Raw genomic sequence first — 21,158 nt, 5'->3', positions numbered from 1 at the left:
TTAATAAGCCACGGCTGCAAAATACTAATACGAATTGTTTACAGACGAATGGAAAAACTGGTAGAAGCCGACCTCGGGGAAGATCGGTTTGGATGCCATAGAAATGTTGGAACAGGGGAGGCAATACTGACCCTACGACTTGTCTTAGAAAACAGATTAAGGAAAGGCAAACCTATGTTTCTAGCATTTGTAGACTTAGAGAAAGATTTGATAATGTTGACTGGAATACTCTCTTTCAAATTCTAAAGGTGGCGAGGATAAAATACAGGGAGCGAAAGGCTATTTACAATTTGTACAGAAACCAGATGGCAGTTATAAGAGTCGAGGGACATGAAAGGGAAGCAGTGGTTGGGAACGGAGTCAGACAGGGTTGTAGCTTATCCCCGACGTTATTCAATCTGTATATTGAGCAAGCAGTAAAGGGAACAAAAGAAAAATTGGGAGTAGGAATTAAAATCGATGGAGAAGAAATAAAAACTTTGAGGTTCGCCGATGACATTGTAATTCTGTCAGAGACAGCAAAGGACCTGGAAGAGCAGTTGAATGGAATGGACAGTGTCTTGAAAGGAGGATATAAGATGAACACCAACAAAAGCAAAACGAGGATAATGGAATGTAGTCGAGTTAACTTGAATGATGCTGAGGGAATTAGATTAGGAAATGAGGCACTTAAAGTAGTAAAGGAGTTTTGCTATTTGGGGAGCAAAATAACTGATGATGGTCGAAGTAGAGAGGATATAAAATGTAGACTGGCAATGGCGAGGAAAGCCTTTCTGAAGAACAGAAATTTGTTAACATCGAGTATAGGTTTTAGTGTCAGGAAGTCATTTCGGAAAGTATTTGTATAGAGTGTAGCTATGTATCGATGCGAAACATGGAGAATAAATAGTTTGGACAAGAAGAGAATAGAAACTTTCGAAATGTGGTGCTACAGAAGAATGCTGAAGATTACAGACGACTGTACCGCTAAAGCGGAGTTATTGAACGCAGTTTTCCGAAATTCCTTCGCCAGGGAAGACGAATGGAATATTCCAGAATTTGAAACACGAACAGCTGCTAGCATGAGTTTCTTAGAAGTAGATACCTTAGGGTTTGCGAAACAACTCAAATCGCTTGATACGGGCAAGTCTTCAGGTCCAGATTGTATACCGATTAGGTTCCTTTCAGATTACGCTGATACAATAGCTCCCTACTTAGCAATCTTATACAACCGCTCGCTCACCGATAGATCTGTACCTACTGATTGGAAAATTGCGCAGGTCGCACCAGTGTTTAAGAAGTGTAGAAGGAGTAATCCATCGAACTACAGACCTATATCATTGACGTCGGTTTGCAGTAGGGTTTTGGAGCATATACTGTATTCAAACATTATGAATCACCTCGAAGGGAAGGATCTATTGATACGTAATCAGCATGGTTTCAGAAAACATCGTTCTTGTGCAACGCAGCTAGCTCTTTATTCGCACGAAGTAATGGCTGCTATCGACAGGGGATCTCAAGTTGATTCCGTATTTCTAGATTTCCGGAAAGCTTCTGACACCGTTCCTCACAAGCGACTTCTAATCAAGCTGCGGGCCTATGGGGTATCGTCTCAGTTGTGCGACTTGATTCGTGATTTCCTGCCAGGAAGGTCGCATTTCGTAGTAATAGACGGCAAATCATCGAGTAAAACTGAAGTGATATCAGTTGTTCGCCAGGGAAGCGTCCTGAGACCTCTGCTGTTCCTGATCTATATAAATGACCTGGGTGACAATCTGAGCAGTTCTCTTAGGTTGTTCGCAGATGATGCTGTAATTTACCGTCTAGCAAGGTCATCCGAAGACCAGTATCAGTTGCAAAGCGATTTAGGAAAGATTGCTGTATGGTGTGGCAAGTGGCAGTTGACGCTAAATAACGAAAAGTGTGAGGTGATCCACATGAGTTCCAAAAGAAATCCGTTGGAATTCGATTACTCGATAAATAGTACTATTCTCAAGGCTGTCAATTCAACTAAGTACCTGGGTGTTAAAATTACGAACAACTTCAGTTGGAAAGACCACATAGATAATATTGTGGGAAAGGCGAGCCAAAGGTTGCGTTTCATTGGCAGGACACTTAGAAGATGCAACAAGTCCACTAAAGAGGCAGGTTACACTACACTCGTTCGTCCTCTGTTAGAATATTGCTGCGCGGTGTGGGATCCTTACCAGGTGGGGTTGACGGAGGACATCGAAAAGGTGCAAAAAAGGGCAGCTCGTTTTGTATTATCACGTAACAGGGGAGAGAGTGTGGCAGATATGATACGCGAGTTGGGACGGAAGTCATTAAAGCAAAGACGTTTTTCGCCGCGGCGAGATCTATTTACGAAATTTCAAACTTTCTCTTCCGAATGCGCAAATATTTTGTTGAGCCCAACCTACATAGGTAGGAATGATCATCAAAATAAAATAAGAGAAATCAGAGCTCGAAAAGAAAGGATTAGGTGTTCGTTTTTCCCGCTCGCTGTTCGGGAGTGGAATGGTAGGGAGATAGTATGATTGTGGTTGGGTGAACCCTCTGCCAAGCACTTAATTTTGAATTGCAGAGTAATCATGTAGATGTAGATGGGTAGATGACATAACTAATGAGGAGGTATTGAATAGAATTGGGGAGAAGAAGAGTTTGAGGCACAGCTTGACTAGAAGAAGGACGTGTTCTGAGGCAGCAAGGGATCAGCAATTTAGTATTGGAGGGCAGCGTGGAGAGTAAAAATTGTAGAGGGAGACAAAGAGATGAATACACTAAGCAGATTCAGAAGGATGTAGGCTGCAGTAGGTACTGGGAGATTCAGAAGCTTTCACAGGATAGAGTAGCATGGAGAGCTGCATCAAACCAGTATCTGGACTGAAGACCATAACAACAACAACCCTAGAGCTCTGTTCTATGGGTCACTTTTATTTGCCCCCCACTTCCCCCTTTTATAAACTGCAGATGTTAACCCACGACCATGCAGCTGCTGAGGTGGACTCGCTAGCTGTCAGATGACGACTCCTTTACATCTGGCAGTACACTCACCTCGTCGCTGCAGCCGGCGGCGTGCTTGGCATCGGGCCTCCAGACGGAGAGCGGCACGCGGCCGGTGGCGGCGGCCCGGCGCACGGCGTCTGCAACGGCAGCGACTCGCACGCCCAGCAGGTGGCGGCCGGCGGCGGCGAGCAGGCAGTCCCCGGCGCGCAGGCCGGCCGCCTCGGCGGGGGAGCCCGCGTCCACGGCGGACACCCAGGGGAAGACGTCCCACTGCGTGCGCGTCACGTGCAGGCCCGCCGCGCCGCCGCCCCCCGCCCGCATCTCCACCTGCAGCTCCAGCACACGGCCGCTGGTACCCGACTCCTCTTCCTGCCGCTCCACCACTGCCGCCGGCGCCTCATCGGGTGGAGTCTCTCCTGTCATCACAAAAAATATCACACGTCTCAACACAAAGGCCTTTCCGGAAACAGCGATTGTGTGAGATCCAACTAGCTTTATTTGTTCGTGAGACCCAGATAATATTAGATACAGTCTCCCAGGTAGATGCCATTTTCCATGACTTCTGGAAGGCGTTCGATACAGTTCCGCACTGTCGCCTGATATACAAAGTAAGAACCTACGGAATATCAGACCAGCTGTGTGGCTGGATTGAAGAGTTTTTAGCAAACAGAACACAGCATGAAACTTCCTGGCAGATTAAAACTGTGTGCCCGACAGAGACTCGAACAGTTTTAATCTGCCAGGAAGTTTCATATCAGCACACGCTCCGCTGCAGAGTGAAAATCTCATTCAGAACACAGCATGTTGTTCTCAATGAAGAGACGTCTACAGACGTTAAAGTAACCTCTGGCGTGCCACAGGGGAGTGTTATGGGACCATTGTTTTTCACAATATATATAAATGACCTATTAGATAGTGTCGGAAGTTCCATGCGGCTTTTCGCGGATGATGCTGTAGCATACAGAGAAGTTGCAGCATTAGAAAATTCCAGCGAAATGCAGGAAGATCTGCAGCGGATAGGCACTTGGTGCAGGGAGTGGCAACTGACCCTTAACATAGACAAATGTAATGTATTGCGAATACATAGAAGGAAGGATCCTTTATTGTATGATTATATGATAGCGGAACAAACACTGGTAGCAGTTACGTCTGCAAAATATCTGGGAGTAAGCGTACGGAACGATTTGAAGTGGAATGATCATATAAAATTAATTGTTGGTAAGGCGGGTGCCAGGTTGAGATTCATTGGGAGAGTCCTTGGAAAATGTAGTCCATCAACAAAGGAGGTGGCTTACAAAACACTCGTTCGACCTATACTTGAGTATTGCTCATCAGTGTGGGATCCGTACCAGGTCGGGTTGACAGAGGAGATAGAGAAGATCCAAAAAAGACCGTCGCGTTTCGTCACAGGGTTATTTGGTAAGCGTGGTAGCGTTACGGAGATCTTTAGCAAACTCAAGTGGCGGACTCTGCAAGAGAGGCACTCTGCATCGCGGTGTAGCTTGCTGTCCAGGTTTCGAAAGAGTGCGTTTCTGGATGATGTATCGAATATATTGCTTCCTCCTACTTATACCTCCCGAGGACATCACGAATGTAAAATTAGAGAGATTCGAGCGCGCACGGAGGCTTTCCGGCAGTCGTTCTTCCCGCGAACCTTACGCGACTGGAACAGGAAAGGGAGGTAATGACAGTGGCACGTAAAGTGCCCTCCGCCACACACAGTTGGGTGGCTTGCGGTGTATAAATGTAGATGTAGATGTTGCTACGATCCTTAGGCCCAACACTGGTTTGATGCAGCTCTCCACGCTAGTCAATCTTATTCAAGCCTCGTTATCTCTGCCCAACAGCTGGAATCAATGTCCATTTGAACTTCCTTACTGCATTTATTTGGAAGTGAGCGTATGGCATCGTTGGTCGGGAGGCCCCATCCGGAGAAGATCGGCAGCCAAATGCAGGTCTTGTTTCAGTCGACGCCACATTGGGTGACTTGCGCGCCGGTGATAAGGATGAAATGATGATGAGGACAACACAACACCCAGTACCCGATTGGAGAAAATCTCCACCCCGCCGGGAATCGAACCCGGGCGCCCTTGCATGGGATGTGACTGCATTTATGAAGTTTATAATTTAAACTGTAATTAGCCACAAGTATGGTAAAAAAAACTTTTTAAATCAAAACATTACCAGCCCATCTTCAGATCACTCTTACATGTTTCATCTCTTTCTTGCTGGGCCCTTGTTTGCACTGATTACTGATTGTGTGCACTAACACATTATTTATTTACTAGCTATACGTCCATGCTTCGTGACGGAACTTAAAGAAGGGCTTAGGTTCTGTACCTCGATTGGTAGACACGGGACCGTTATAGGATCACTTCATCCTAGCCAAGAACTCAACAATAAATGAAACTTATCGAAAGAAGCAAAGCAATTTCGTTAAGTTTTTAATTTTCTTTTAAGTTGTGTTCTGCGTTACGGTAGGTCTGGTCATGGGGGAAGCCTCGTCAGAGGTCCACCTCATAAGCGTCTAGGGAAGTGATTCCAGTGGTGGTTTCCCGTTGTCTTCCACTGATGATGATGAAATGATAATGAGGACAACACAACACCGAGTCCCTGAACGGAGAAAATCTCCGACCCAGCCGGGAATCGCACCCGGGCCCCTCGGCGTGACAGACCCACGCGCTGACCACTCAGCTGTCGGGGCGGACAAGTTCTTAACACACAAAGCGAAGCCGGCCAGGGTGGCAGAGCGGTTCTAGGCCCTACAGTCTGGAACCGCGCGACAACTACGGTCGCAGGTTCGAATCCTGCCTTGGGCATGGATGTGTGTGATGTCCTTAGGTTAGTTAGGTTTAAGTAGTTCTAAGTTCTAGGGGACTGATGACCTCAGAAGTTAAGTCCCATAGTGCTCAGAGCCAGCCACAAAGCGAAATCAGAAAAATCCGTATATCCTAGCCAAATAAATTCAGTTTAGGTTTGTGTTTGTAACAAAAAGATTGATCCGTATGTGGCGGTACCTGACGGTTTTCTGCTTCTGAACTGCCCTTCTAAACAGCATCCCATACGAGCAGACCAGTTACGTGTTTATCTGTGACTACCCGTACTTTAAGTACATGGGCTACTCACAGCTCTGTTTAAAAAGAATAGCTCGATGCAGTCATAGTGTCGAGCCACGCACGTCTGCTTTCGCGCCCAGCAGCTAACTCCTTACAAGTAATAATCTGTAGCCGTGTTCCTGCAGTCAAATAGTCTATGCATTGTCTAGAATTGCGAATTATAAAATACACAGAAATAAAAAATAGAAGATAAATGAAAAACTTAATAAAATGTGTTCTGCCCTAACACGTGTAATTGATGTAGATGACAGAGAATTATGTTGAGCCGGGCGGGGTGGCCGAGCGGTTCTAGGCGCTACAGTCTGGAACCGCGAGACCGCTACGGTCGCAGGTTCGAATCCTGCCTCGGGCATGGATGTGTGTGATGTCCTTAGGTTACTTAGGTTTAAGTAGTTCTAAGTTCTAGGGGACTGATGACCTTAGAAGTTAAGTCCCATAGTGCTCAGAGCCATTTGAACCATTTTTGAATTATGTTGAATAATGTTTAACCAAGAAAGGACATCTGAAATAAATGGTGTAAGGCCCTACGATATTCGATTAGAATGCAGACCGTAAATAGCATTATCAAATACATTAAATTACGTTGAGAGAGTGATGAGAATTGTAGCAAAATTCCCAAACTAAATTGTATAAAAGATAGACGAAAACTATGACCGTTTTGTAAACACAATACACGAAATATTCATCAGTTCAAAACAATTCAGAGTTCAACATGATGAGTTACAAATCATCATGCGGGAAACAAAGAACAGTAACTCATACTCTGTCTATTCTCAGTTCCGTAATACAAGCGGAAAAAGTTAGTGTCCTATACTGGAGCACATTTGGACCTCTCAAAATATAAAGTCCCTTCAAAAGTGTCGTAGCAGCCGTTCACTGTCCAGAGTCTAAGGCCCGCTCCATGCACATGATGGCACAGACAGGGCTGCCTCCTTCCACAACTTACGTAAAAGTACCCTCAAAAGTGAACTCCCGTGACAGCCGTTCACCGCACAGAATCTGTCACCCACTCGATCAGGTATCACCCTATACCATAGGCAGGTCTGCCTTCTTGCAGAACGAACATCCAAGCGTCCAGAATCGCTCCCATGAGCTCTTCACTCGAAAAAGTCTGTCTCCACTTGACTCCCATAGTGTTTTCCTACTGTCTGCTTTTCTAGTGGTTGAAGGGCGTCCCCACCAAAAATACACCATTCTTACATTCTACAGACATCATTTCAATCAACTTGACCACTTACCAGACTAAACTACTATACTGCAACAATATTTAAAAAGGAAATGTATTTAACATTTGGCCACATCGGACCACTCACAATAAATATAAATAAATGTTTGTCCACAAATAAATAAACTAGTATTATTGTGCAAGTGCACTCATGATAAATGAAAGCAGATTGTTGTTAAATATCGTTTAAACACTTAACTTATGCCTGCCTGTCAGAACACCTTTTGGCACTCTTTTACAAAGATGGTGTCAGCTAACACATGCGACTGACTGAAATTGCATATTATCCGTTACAATTAACATTTAAATAAAGTTACTGGCAACATAGTAAACTGTTCATTAAATAAATAGACAAGTATGACAAAATGTGAAGTATTCACGCTGCGTAAATTTGCTGTGTAATTGTGAAGGATATGATGTTCTGAGAAACATCTGCATAATAAAAAGATATACAAAACGTAATAAGCCAACAAATAAATTAGATACAGGTACATAGCTTTTAGAAATGATGATAGCTAGAGTGCAATGCTACCGTCTAAGATACCGTATGCTGAAATCGCATAAAGTGCTTAAAAGTTGTTAGTTCAGAGGTTCATTGTCTAAATATTTATTTGGTGTGAAATATTAACTTCCGTAATTTTAATGGCTCAAATGGCTCTGAGCACTATGGGACTTAACTTCGGAGGTCATCAGTCCCCTAGAACTTAGAACCACTTAAACCTAAGTAGCCTAAGGACATCACACACATCCATGCCCGAGGCAGGATTCGAACCTGCGACCGTAGCGGTCGCGCGGTTCCAGACTGTATTACCTAGAGACGCTCGGCCACTCTGGCCGGTTCCGTAATTTTAAAGATATTGAAATATTGTTGTGCCACTGGACGCACTTCATTTTTTCGAGATCGAAGATGTTTTCAGATTTACGTTAATACTTGACTGCGAATTGTTATAAATTCATCCTGCGCTATATGAAGCCATCTTTCATTGTTGACACTCCTCCACTTCTTGGAGAATTGTGTGGCCCCTTTCCAGATCTGCTATTTACCGTTTCTGGCCCCGTGCTCCTTGTCTCTCCAACTGAATTCACCTGGAGCAGCCGCGTAACATACTCGTCCCTCTGACTCGCACCCAGCCAAACAAGCAAATTCTGCTCTCCTCTATACCAGCCCTAAATGGACGAATTACTCGCCCACATACTCTTAACGTTACACGAAGATAAGACTGCGCACTTAACTCTGTCACTGACGTAAACTTCCGGAAATGCTTCTGTCACTGAAATACGCACAAACTAATGGCACCATGTACTGGTTGTTTAGTATACTATGCCATCACTAAATAAACATCCTAACTACTAAGTCGAGAAAACTCCCAAAACTTTAAATTACAATGTCTTTTTCTCTCTGCTATATTTTTGATGAAACTGAGCCTATATGTTACCCAACCTACGTTCATTTACTTACGAAAACCCTACGAAAATTCGTCTAATGGTTTTAGAGATTAGCGTGTTCAAACAGACAGATAGGCAGACAAAAAGGTTGTATAAGGGGTGATTAAAAAGTTTCCGTTTGAGGGCGTACATACAACTTACCGCGTTTCCGATGCAGATATATGAACACTGACATGTAGGAAAGGGAGCCGGCCGCGGTGGCCGAGCGGTTCTAGGCGCTTCAGTCAGGAACCGCGCGACTGCTACCGTCACAGGTTCGAATCCTGCATCGGGCATGGATGTGTGTGATGTCCTTAGGTTATTTAAGTTTAAGTAGTTCTAAGTTCTAGGGGACTGATGACCTCAGATGTTAAGTCCCATAGTGTTCAGAGCCATTTGAACCATTTGATTTGTAGGAAAGGGATTAGTGCGGCATTCGTGTCTTTCCGACGTGCATGCGGTAAATGCGGAAATCTGAACTATGACGACGTTATTACCAAATGCGTCCAAACAGTACCAACATTCTTTTATTCTTTTGTTGACTTTTGTTGGTTGCCATAGGACAAACTCCGGCAGACATCCTTCAGATGTGAGGAATCTGTATCGGGCAGCATGTCTGTCGAAAACATGCTTGTGGAATTGTGTGCGACAGACGGTGGTACTGCTTCATGATAACGCACGACTCCATATCACAAATTTCATAACTTAAGTGGGAGACACTCGAGCACCCGCCCTATAGTTCTGATTTCTCTCCGTACGATTGTCTGCCCCGATAGCTGAATGGTCAGCGTGACGGACTGCCGTCCTAAGAGGCCCAGGTTCGATTTCCGGCTGGGTTGTTGGGCTGTGTTTGGGGAAGGAGACTAGACACTGAGGTCATCGGTCTCATAGGATTAGGGAAGGACGGCGAAAGAAGTCGGCCGTGCCCTTTGAAAGGAACCGTCCCGGCATTTGCCTGGAGCGATTTAGGGACATCACGGAAAACCGAAATCAGGATGGCCGGACACGGGATTGAACCGTCGTCCTCCCGGCTGGGTCGCGATTGTCTCCGCTCAGGGACTGGGAGTTGTGTTGTCTTCATCATCATTTCATCCCCATCCGGCGCGCAGGTCGCCCAATGTGGCGTCGAATGTAATAAGACCTGCACCAAGGCGGCCGGACCTGCCCCGTAAGGGGCCTCCCGACCAATGACGCCAAATGCTCATTTCCATTTCCATACGATTATAACGCCTTTGCGAGCGGCTAAGGCGCTGCAGTCACGGACTGTGCGGCTGATCCCGGCGGAGGCTCGAGTCCTCATTCGGGCATGGGTGTGTGTGTTTGTCCTTAGCATAATTTAGGTTAAGTAGTGTGTAAGCTTAGGCACTGATGACCTTAGCAGTTAAGTCCCATAAGATTTCACACACATTTGAACATATAACGCCTTTGGTCCCTTAAAAAAGATCTTGAAGGCTCAACGATTCCTGTGGGATGAGGATATGCAGCAGGCAGGTACGGACTTCTTCTCGCAGTAGAATACGGTGTTTTACCAAACGGGTATCTTCAAAAATGGTTCAAATGGCTCTGAGCACTACGCGACTTAACTTCTGAGGAGGTCATCAGTCCCCTAGAACTTAGAACTACTTAAACCTAACCTTAGTACATCACACACATCCATGCCCGAGGCAGGATTCGAACCTGCGACCGTTGCGGTCGCGCAGTTCCAGACTGTAGCGCCTAGAACCGCTCGGCCACACCGACCGGTCGGGTATCTTCAACCTGGTGCGTCGATGGGCTGTTGCCTTAGTGCCCACAGTGAATTTGCCTGATTGACATGCGGCTTCTGGACTGTACAGCCTTGTAAAGAAAACTTTTTGATCGCCCCTTATAGATAAAACTTTAAATCACGACATCTTCTTTTCTGTGATCCGATTTCGACGAAATAAAGCCTATACGCTGACACAAGCACAGCTCAAGTTACCAGTGAAAACAACATGAAAATTCATCAAGTGTTTTTGGAGATTACCATGTCCAGACAGACAACCACGACAGTTTTACGGTTTCATTATCAGTATATAGTTTTATTTATCATATGGTTTTAAGTACAGTGTTAAATAAAATAGAAACAGTAGCACATGTACTTTGCAAAGGACATTCGAAATTTTAATGTAATCAATTGGACGTTCGTTGCCGTCAGGAAATCGTTGAAGGTACCAGATACGCTCTGTTGGAACTTTCTGTAACTATGCGAACAGTTTGCCTGGCTGCTCCACAGTCGCATTTTGCAGATGGAGCGTTACCCCATCTACAAGAGAGTCTGCGCTTCTGATTGATTGGTGCGTATTCTGTTAATTGTTGTCCATATTCTGGGCGACTGGTCGAAGGCAGATGTTTGTTTCTTATGCAGGGCAAATTCGAGCAATGTGGAGCGCAAGCCTGTGTCCAGTCTCGCTACCATGAGTCGGTGAAGTTCAAATGAGACGTGTGCAGTTCCATGGCTTTTTTCATGAATGGTTTTCTTGATCGTAGACAGTTTCTTTCTAGTGTAACCGCGTCTTGATCGATAGCGAGTTGCGAGTTGGCTTGTATGGATTTAAACTCACGGAGAAGAGATGCTTTTCGTTGAAGGCCAGGGGACGGAATGTGACTTAATACAGGCATCCATTCGATTTGGGGGGGGGGGGGGTTGATTTTAGTATACCACTGATAATTCTCATTGTGCTGTTCAGCTGTGCATTTGTCTGTGTGCGCTAATGAGCAGTACAGGAGCACCAAACACTGAGGTGACAAAAGTCATGGGATACCTCTTAATATCGTGTTGGACCTCCTTTTAACCGACGTGGCGTGGACTCAATAAGTCGTTGGAAGTCCCCTGCAGAAATATTGAGCCATACTGCCTCTATTGCCGTCCATAACTGCGAAAGTGTTACCGGTGCAGGATTTTGTGCACGAACTGACCTCTCGATTATATCCCACAAATGTTCGATTTGATTCATGTCCGGCGGTCTGGGTGGCCAGATCAATCACTCGAATTGTACAGACTGTTCTTCAAACCAATCGCGAATAACAGTGGCTCAGTCACATGACGCATTGTCATCCATAAAAATTCCTTCGTTGTTTGGGAAGATGAAGTCCACGAATGGCTTCGAATTGCTCCAAGTAGCCGAACATAACCATTTCCAGTCAATAATCGGTTCAGTTGGACCAGAGGATTCAGTCCGTGCCATGTAAATACAGATCACACCATTACGGAACCCCTACCAATTTGCATAGTGCCATTTTGACAACTTGGGTCCATGGCTTCTTGAGGTATGCGGCATATTCGAACCCTACCATTAGCTCTTACCAACGGAAACCGGGACTCATCTGATCAGGCCACCGTTTTCCAGTCAGCTAGGGTCTAATTGCTATCATCACGAGCCCAGGAGAGGCGGTGCAGGCGAAGTTGTGCTGTTAGCAAAGGCACTTGCATCGTTCGTTTGCTGCCATAGCCTATTAACGGCAAATTTCACCGCACTGTACTAAGGGCTACGTTCGTCATATGGCCTTCATTGAATTCTGCGGTTATTTGACTCCCGGCCATTGTCAGCTTTCGTGGCGGGAGCCGCTACTTCTCAATCAAGTGGCTCGTTAATTGGCCTGACAAGGGCTGAGTGCACCCCGCAGTAATTAACACTGCAAAAATCGAAGCGTAGTTGGTGATAGAGCTTGCCACTTGCCACATTTTTGTATACTGTTTTGGAATACTTGACTGCACAATGGACAATAGATGTTCGAAACTTGCATACTCAGAAAGTTTTTTAATACGATGGTAGTGCTCTGATTTTTCTTCATTCAGTAGGTTTCTTAATGAATTAAATATGTTCGTTTTGTATGCATTTCTCCACCCAACACGTTTCCTTTCTTCTTAACTTTTTATTTTTCGTCACGACTTTTCTTCAATGATAATAATGGAACAACGGTGGCGGCTGCTGTGGCACTGTCAACTTCCAATTGTTTATCTCAAGACACGACTCTGATGGGAACACTTCTGAAGGTACTCGTATCAACTTCCCCAAACGACTTTCAGAAACAGACTTGCCCAAGTTTTTATTCTAATGTAAATATCTCTGCAAGTGCTTGCCGAAGTCACTTATTAGTGGGGACGCGCCTTTAGTCAAGTTTTCTAATCAGCGGACATTGTTCTTCTCTCAATCTTTCCTTATATTTATTTCATAAACAATCTATAACTTAATGACGTTGAGGCTACCGTTTTATAGTGCCGATCGAGAGATGCGGAAATCAGATTTTCATCCACCGCAATCTAATTTCATGTACATATTAACAGCATTACATCGACTGCAGTACCCTCACCAGAAGCAGATCATCCTTGACCGCTGTATCAGGATAAGGCGTCGTACGGAGAGGGAAGCTCGGCGTCACCCCGAAGGGGAAAGCGTGCTCTTTTCCCGCAACAGACACACAAAATCCAGACGCTGGTGGGAACACTGACCTTCGCTGTGCCGCAGTGTGGTCCATAGCGCATACTGTTATCTTAATCGGCTAAACACTTTAGGCTCACAAGTATAACTGACGACTAGTGACTCGGGTAGCTCGGAGTTTCCACAGCCGGACGACCTGTCTGACGTAGCGCTAGTAAATTAAACACACAATCCTTCCTCATGAACCAATCTGTCTATTAGTGAAAACTGCATCAAAATCCCTACAGTAGTTTCTGAGACTAGCCATCACATACAGACAGAAAAACAAGAGTGGGAGCTCTAATTTATACTATGTATAGATACAGACATTGCTACCAAAGACGTTAGATGTTTCCCATTTCAACATCGTGAAAAAACTACATTCTGCTTCAACGCCGACTAAAGCTACACAAAATAAATTTTTGTGCATAGTACTGGCGAACGGGTATCGTGCGCAGCACCTGTCTCCAGTGGAATATTTCATAGTGATGAAATACATCACATTATAGAAACAAGGACTCGCATAATCATTCACAAATGCATCATCAACATACCCCATTACTATTCGTTCTCGGTCATTAATGTGCACATGCCACGACGTGCTTCAATCGGTATTGAATCAAAATGCCCTTATTTGCAATTTATGCAGTCACAAAACATCTTAGGGGGAAAAAAGAAACAAGAACGAATGGAAATCATGGATTACACAACGAACATCCGTGAAAGGGTGTGGTGTTTCCATCAGGAACAACACGCTTCTTTCCCAAAAATTTTCATTAAAAGATATGTTATGAGTAAAGTCGCCTTCAGTGCAAGCTAGCGAATTATTTAAAAGTTGCGCACAGGACGATCTTTAGTGTAACGGTAGGCAACGTGTTAGGTGTAACAGCTAGACCGCGTGGGAATGTACGTTGAAAGAAGAAAACTTCGATAGTAACATATGTAGTAGACTCAGGCTCCGAACCGCTAACGACACGAATATAATCGTATTTAAAAACGTTAACAATTTAGAAACGCAAAAGTCAAGGAAAGTATGAGTTATTAAAAAAAGAAGCCACATAAAAATAGTAATTAGTCCATGTTCTCAATGGTCTACTGCAAGTCCTTCTACTTGACGCCACTTCGGCGTCTTGTGTGTTCCTAAAATACTTCAGTTATCCAACTGGGGAAAAGGGACATACAGTTGAAAGTGGAATCCGAAACACGGATCGTTACTGCGGAATCATTGAGTATTTCAGAGCTGAATGATAGGTTAAAGACAAACTGAAAAAAAATCAGTGGTCCGACCAGGGGTTTGATCCTGGAATCCGTCGTTTTCCAGGTAAGAACTATACCACTTTTTCCTTTTTCATGCCGGCCGTGGTGGCCGAACGGTTCTAGGCGCTACAGTCTGGAACTGCGCGACCGCTACGGTTGCAGGTTCGAATCCTGCCTCGGGCATGGATGTGTGTGATGTCCTTAGGTTAGTTAGGTTTAAGTAGTTCTAAGTTCTAGAGGACTGATGACCTCAGAAGTTAAGTCTAATAGTGCTTAGAGCCATTTGAACCATTTTTGAACCATTTTCCTTTTGTTCGTTATTGTTCTCGTCATTTGGTCTGAGCGAACGTCACGGGACATCCTTTCAAATTCATCGTTGAATACAGCACTCAGGTTTTTTGTTTTCTTTTTTTATCAGCCCTCTGACCGAACACGATGAGCTACCGCTAGACCACAAGGCTCACCTGTGTATTAATGATACGAGTGGGAATCCTATTACAAAACCGATCATCCACGACAGTTTACGAAGATGCACAAGGGTCAGTTCAAAGTTACAAGGTAGTAGAGTAGTGGCCTACCGAGCTGTCATCGGACAAAGGATGCAGTGTAGTCCCACTGGGGTGTCCACAAGTAATTAGTTACACTGTTTCAACTTTAAACTGTTCGGCCTGTAATATACGTACGATCAAAGTCAAGCGAGGCAATATGTATATTATTTTGATGCCAATTCCGTGTATATATATATATATATATATATATATATATATATATATATATATATATATATATATATATATAGTGACTGTTCATCACTTCTGAACTACGTTCAGCGTAAGAAGTAAGGCTGAATAAAAATGAGATACATGTAAAAAACGTATTTTGTACTAAACATGGCAGAACATCTGCTTATCCAACCGAACTCAGTCTTGTACATAGTCAGAAAGTCGCTAGATCTCACGGAATCACGAGGCGAATATAGCACGGTACGTGACAAACAGAGCAATGCTGCACCTGCAGAGGAAAGTGCCGACAGGTGCGTGAAATAACAATACACTGTTCTATTGTTCCAGATGTCGGTGGGTGGAGCAAAAGTATATCAGTGCCGTCAATGGACAGTGTGTTCAGGAATGACAGAAGCACTGTGTAATCTTGCTAAGTACTGGGCAATTAATATGTGGCATCCAATAAACAGCGGTAGAATAGTACTGGTAGTGTTGCAAGGCGTCTGAGAATTTGTCTGTGGAGCTCATGTCCACTCGCTACACTCTGCTTTATCTCGATGCAGTGACGCTACTTCCACGGCGGTGCTTCTGCTTATTGCAACCAAATCACTCGTGTTTTACGTTGCTATTCTTCTTCCTGACGTCCAACAAGCCGTTTATGTCACACAAATGAGGAACTAATTGCCCTGTTACTGCAAGACTGTTGCGAGTTTGTTTCATATTCATGTCAGGCAAATACTGGAGTTGTTGACTGCGATCACAGTAAAGCCTTTTTGTGTCATATGCAGAACACTGTAAACTTGCCTGAAAACATAATTTACATCACCTGCATACGTGACAATAGTGTGGTAGGGTCCGATCTCCTTCCTTTCTTTGCCTTTTCGAACAAGATAGATATTTTCCATTATCACTAAACTTAAATCGTATGGTTCTGCCTTTGGCCAAACACAATTTCTCGTTTTTGTTTTATATATACATATTTTGGTGGTGTTTCACCAACTTTAGTGTGTTTCCTTTATTTTTCTCTCAAACAATAAGTAGATGTTACGTGAGAATACATATAGTTTCGTAATTGTGGTCATTATGTCAATTTTTAACAAAAATATTTGCCATAGCATCATATACCATATATTTTGTAGCGGAGCTGATATGTTTAATATAATTTATCATATCCAAGCGATAAGGAGCTCTCTAAAGTAGTGTGTTCTATTGTAAAAGAAAGAAATGGGCCTAATACGAAAACACTGTTTTTGTCATTTTAAGCCTAAAATGTTTCCGGATAAAGCACAGTACATGTAGATGAAACCTACATCTGCTACTAAGATACTCGTATATTATAACTTTGTTATAACTTTATGAATATAATGACCACAATTCCTAAAGTATATGCATTCTTATGCAACATTTACATATTGCTTAACAGAAAAATAAAGGCAACCCACTGTCGACAATAAAACGGCAACGAAATATGTATGGGTGAGGTAAAAACAAGAAACTGAATTTTGCTTAAGACAACATCATTAAAAAAGTATTTATTCTCAAAGAAAACACAGGCGTACAAAGAGAACTTTCAAAAGAGTTATCATCTCAAGACGAATATCGCTGAATTTCATGTTTTCATGTCTATGTCTTGATCCGTAAAATTGCAGGAATTCAGATGTGGCCAAACCACCTCATCTGATAATATTTGGGCCGTGAAACGTTCTGTCACCTACGATGCGAGCCCTACAGATTGACAGTAAAGCGCTCCCGCCCACCTTACACAGGGTGATTTTGTCAGATGTGGATAAACTGCCGGCCAGAGTGGCCGTGCGGTTCTAGGCGCTGCAGTTTGGAGCCGAGCGACCGCTACGGTCGCAGGTTCGAATCTTGCCTCGGGCATGGATGTGTGTGATGTCCTTAGGTTAGTTAGGTTTAAGTAGTTCTAAGTTCTAGGCGACTGATGACCTCAGAAGTTTAGACGCATAGTGTTCAGAGCCATTTGAACCATTTGGATAAACTGCAGAAAACGATATGTGAGAGGACAAGGAGCAAAAGGGCCGGAATTGCACTCAAAGGAGGAAGATGGAGAAAAAAAATCTTTGAGAGAGCATGTTTTAATGGCTGATAGCCCACATGAGAAAAGTCCATGTAAGTGGGAATATTCCGTCTGTACTATAGATCGACGCTCAAGAGGACTGTGAGCTGGAGCACCATGGCGCAGTAGCCACATGACCCTTCGTACCACCAAGTGCACCAGGGGAGGCAGGGCCACCCACAGGAAGTGCAGATATATCTCACCCCTGAGGTCATGCGGGAGCCTAACTGTTCCCACGAGGTGGTCGCCAGTATGATGGTGGGCTACCTCCCTACTGCTGACACAGGTGGAACTGTCAAAGGTCTTTCATCTCCCCTTTCAAGTGAGTGTTCTTCCCCCGAAACGAATATTACTTTGTTCGCTCCACATACTCTCAAGAATCGTTTCCTGCAATTTCTCCCAATTTAGCAAAATCGTCCTGTGTACTGGTATGGTATAGGACGTAGAGAACCTGCCCTCCAAAATAAACACATCAAAAAAAGTTTTGCATCACCCCGGTTCCCAGGACTCCTGAAGACAGACGTTGACTGTGGATATTGTATCACAGATACAGTCCCTTTGACTGTTCAGAGATGTCAACAAACTCGCCCAAAGATGTAAACAACCATGCATGAGCAGCGCCTATTAGACGGAGGGGGTCCGACGGCCGATCAGTTCCAGTCATTCCACCAGGAAGGAGGTACACGGCTCGTGTTGTCGGTAGATCAACCACGCCTAGACGGTCAATACCGCGGTTCGATCGCGTCCGCATTGTTACTTTTTGCCAGGAAGGGTCTTCAACAAGGGAAGTGTCCAGGCGACTCGGAGTGAAAAAAATGTTCAAATGTGTGTGAAATCTTATGGAACTTAACTGCTAAGGTCATCAGTCCCAAAGCTTACACACTACTTAACCTAAATTATCCTAAGGACAGACACACACACCCATGCCCGAGGGAGGACTCGAACCTCCGCCGGGACCAGCCGCACAGTCCATGACTGCAGCGCCTTAGACCGCTTGTCTAATCCCGCACGGCGACTCGGAGTGAACGAAAGCGATGTTGTTCGGACATGGAGGAGATACAGAGAGACAGGAAGTGTCGATGACATGCGTCGCTCAGGCCGCCCAAGGGCAACTACTGTAGTGGCTGACCACTACCTATGGATTATGGCTCGAAGGAACCCTGACAGCAAAGCCACCATGTTGAATAATGCTTTTCCTGCAGCCATAAGGACGTCGTGTTACGACTCAAACTGTGCGCCATAGGCTGCGTGATGCGCTACTTCACTCCTGATGTACATGGCGAGGTCCATCTTTGCAACGTAGTACAGATGGGCCCAACAATATGCTGAATGGACCGCTCAGGATTGGAATCACGTTCTCTTCACCGATGAGTGTCGGATATGCCTTCAACCAGGCAATCGTCGAAGACGTGTTTGTAGGCAACCCGGTCAGGCTGTACGCCTTAGACACACTGTCCAGCGAGTGCAGCAAGTGGAGGTTCCCTGATGTTTTGGGGTGGCATTATGTGGGGCCGACGTACGCCGCTGGTGGTCATGTAAGGCGCCGTAACGGCTGTACGAAACGTGAATGCCATCCTCCGACCGACAGTGCAACCATATCGGCAGCATATTGGCGAGGCATTCGTCTTCACACATGACAATTCGGGCCCCCATCGTGCACATCTTGTGAATGGCTTCCTTCAGAATAATCACATCGCTCGACTAGAGTGGCCAGCATGTTCTCCAGACATGAATACCATAGAAAATGCCTGGGATAGACTGAAACAGCTGTATTTAGACGACGTGACCCACCAACCACTCTGAGGGACCTAGGTCGAATCGCCTTTGAGGAGTGGGACAATCTGGACCAACAGTGCCTTGATGAACTTGTGGATAGTATGCAACGATGAATACAGGCTTGCATCAATGCAAGAGGACGTGCTACTGGGTATTAGAGGTACCGGTGTGTACAGCAACCTGGATCGCCGCCTGTGAAGGTCTCGCTGTATGGTTGTACAACACGCAATGTGTGGTTTTCCTGAGCAATAAAAAGGGCGGAAATGATGTTTATGTTGATCTCTATTCCAATTATCTGTACAGGTTTCGGAACTATCGGAACCGAGGTGCTGCAAAACTTCTTTTGATGTGTGTATGTCGTGTCCTCTCTAAGAATGAAGTCAAGGTTATTTTTCTGCCAGCATCCAAGACAGCCACGCTCATTAGTTCTGTGAAGGATCACTTGATTCTACGGAAGGCGTCAGTGTGGTTTGTGAAATATCGAGAGTACTTTATGTACAATAACGTTGCCAGGAACATGGATGCTATACGAGGGTTGTTCCGGAAGTTTTTAGCAGCTCTTAAAACGGAAATCTGTGGTCAATTGGATTGTTTCAGTTTGAAAGAGCGTTGTTTCTCGACCCTAGAGCGCACACGCCGGTTCCCCCACGACCGGGGATTTCTATCCATGCTGCGAACGGTGAGTGAAGGTGCAGGCAGCTTTTAGTCAGACAGATTGCAAGATGGACCTGTCGCACCGCGTATTACTTCTACAAAAAGGAAGTTAACCGAAGAAGAATGTTACTCTTCTATGGTACGTGTTTTTGATGAGTCTGCTCCTTCTAGGGCCACCGTTGTAAATTGGTTCATGAATTTTGAAGGTGTCACGAGTCTGTTGACAATGAACTCCGTCCCGGTCTCCCAGAAAAGGCTTTGATCCAAGAAAACATTGAAGCTGTGAAGAAAATTGATCGAAGATTATCAAAATCTCACATTTTGTGGCGTTGAAGGGATCTTAAATATCGGATCGACTGTGGCACAAAGAATCCTTCGTGACCATTTACGCCTATCCGAAAGATAAGCCCGTAGGGTGTCACATTTGCTGACACAGGCCCAAAAGCACATAAGAATGGATTGGTGTCGCTTCATGGTTGAAAAATTCGACAAAGGGCGCCCCAAAGGCACAATATTGTCACATATGACGAAACATGGGTGCACCATCACGACCCTGAAACTGAGAGACAATCTTCAGCATGATGCTTTCCAGGTGAGGAACCACCCACGAATGGTCGGAGAAGTAGGACTCCTGCAAAGAATACGCTGGCCACTTTCCTTAGCAAAATGGATCATGTCACTTCTTTGACCTTGGATACAAAAATGAATGCTGACTGATATACGGCTGAATGTGTGACGAAAGTCATCGTCACGTGTAGGTCACAGCATTCAAAGTCGAAGAGTGGTCACCTTCTTCTGCGTCACGACAATGTCTCAGGACACGCTGCTGCCAGAACAATGGGCGTCTTGGAGTAGAAAGGAGTGCGAGTGTTACCGCATCCACCCTGTTCATCTGACCTTGCTCCGTGCCACTTCTTCCTGTTCCCAAAGACAAAGGAAAAAATTCGCGGACAGCGTCTTTAATCCGATGGAGAGGCTGTCGCAGCATATAACAGTGCTCCAAGTGACTTCCCAAAAGAAGCTTGGATTGAGACATTTTTGAAGCGGTTTCAAAGAATAGAAAAATATGTAAGTGCTCATGAAGAATACTTTGAAAAGTTGTAACAGTTACATTGTAAATAAATTCTTTTCTGAATTTCTGCTAAAAACTTTTGGCATTACTCTCGTACCCGCCTGCTAGCCCGCCCGGTTGGCCGTGCGGTCTAAAGCACGGCTTTCGGGGCGGGAAGGAGCGCCTGGTCCCCGGCACGAATCCGCCCGGCGGATTTGTGTCGAGGTCCGGTGGACCGGCCAGTCGGTGGATGGTTTTTAGGCGGTTTTCCACCTGCATCGGCGAATGCGGGCTGGTTCCCCTTATTGCGCCTCAGTTACACTATGTCGGCGATTGCTGCGCAAACAAGTTCTGCACGTACGCGTACACCACCATTACTCTACCACGCAACATAAGGGTTACACTCGTCTGGTGTGAGACATTCCCTGTGG

General features: G+C 44.9%; 1 protein-coding gene across 1 annotated transcript in view; it reads right to left on the bottom strand.

Annotated features, from left to right (window-relative positions):
• The window catches only part of LOC126482029 (uncharacterized), a 121,343-nt gene that overhangs the window by 59,891 nt on the left and 40,294 nt on the right, over positions 1-21,158 (bottom strand). The window contains exon 2 of the mRNA XM_050106000.1: positions 3,034-3,401. Within this exon, the coding sequence (XP_049961957.1) occupies positions 3,034-3,401 (368 nt within the window). The remainder of the gene's footprint in view (positions 1-3,033; positions 3,402-21,158) is intronic.

This window comes from Schistocerca serialis, chromosome 5 (genome assembly GCF_023864345.2).
Source record: "Schistocerca serialis cubense isolate TAMUIC-IGC-003099 chromosome 5, iqSchSeri2.2, whole genome shotgun sequence".
NCBI classification, from domain to species: domain Eukaryota; kingdom Metazoa; phylum Arthropoda; class Insecta; order Orthoptera; family Acrididae; genus Schistocerca; species Schistocerca serialis.
Note: the sequence above shows the minus strand (reverse complement) of the source record. Positions and strands in the feature narration are given on the sequence as shown.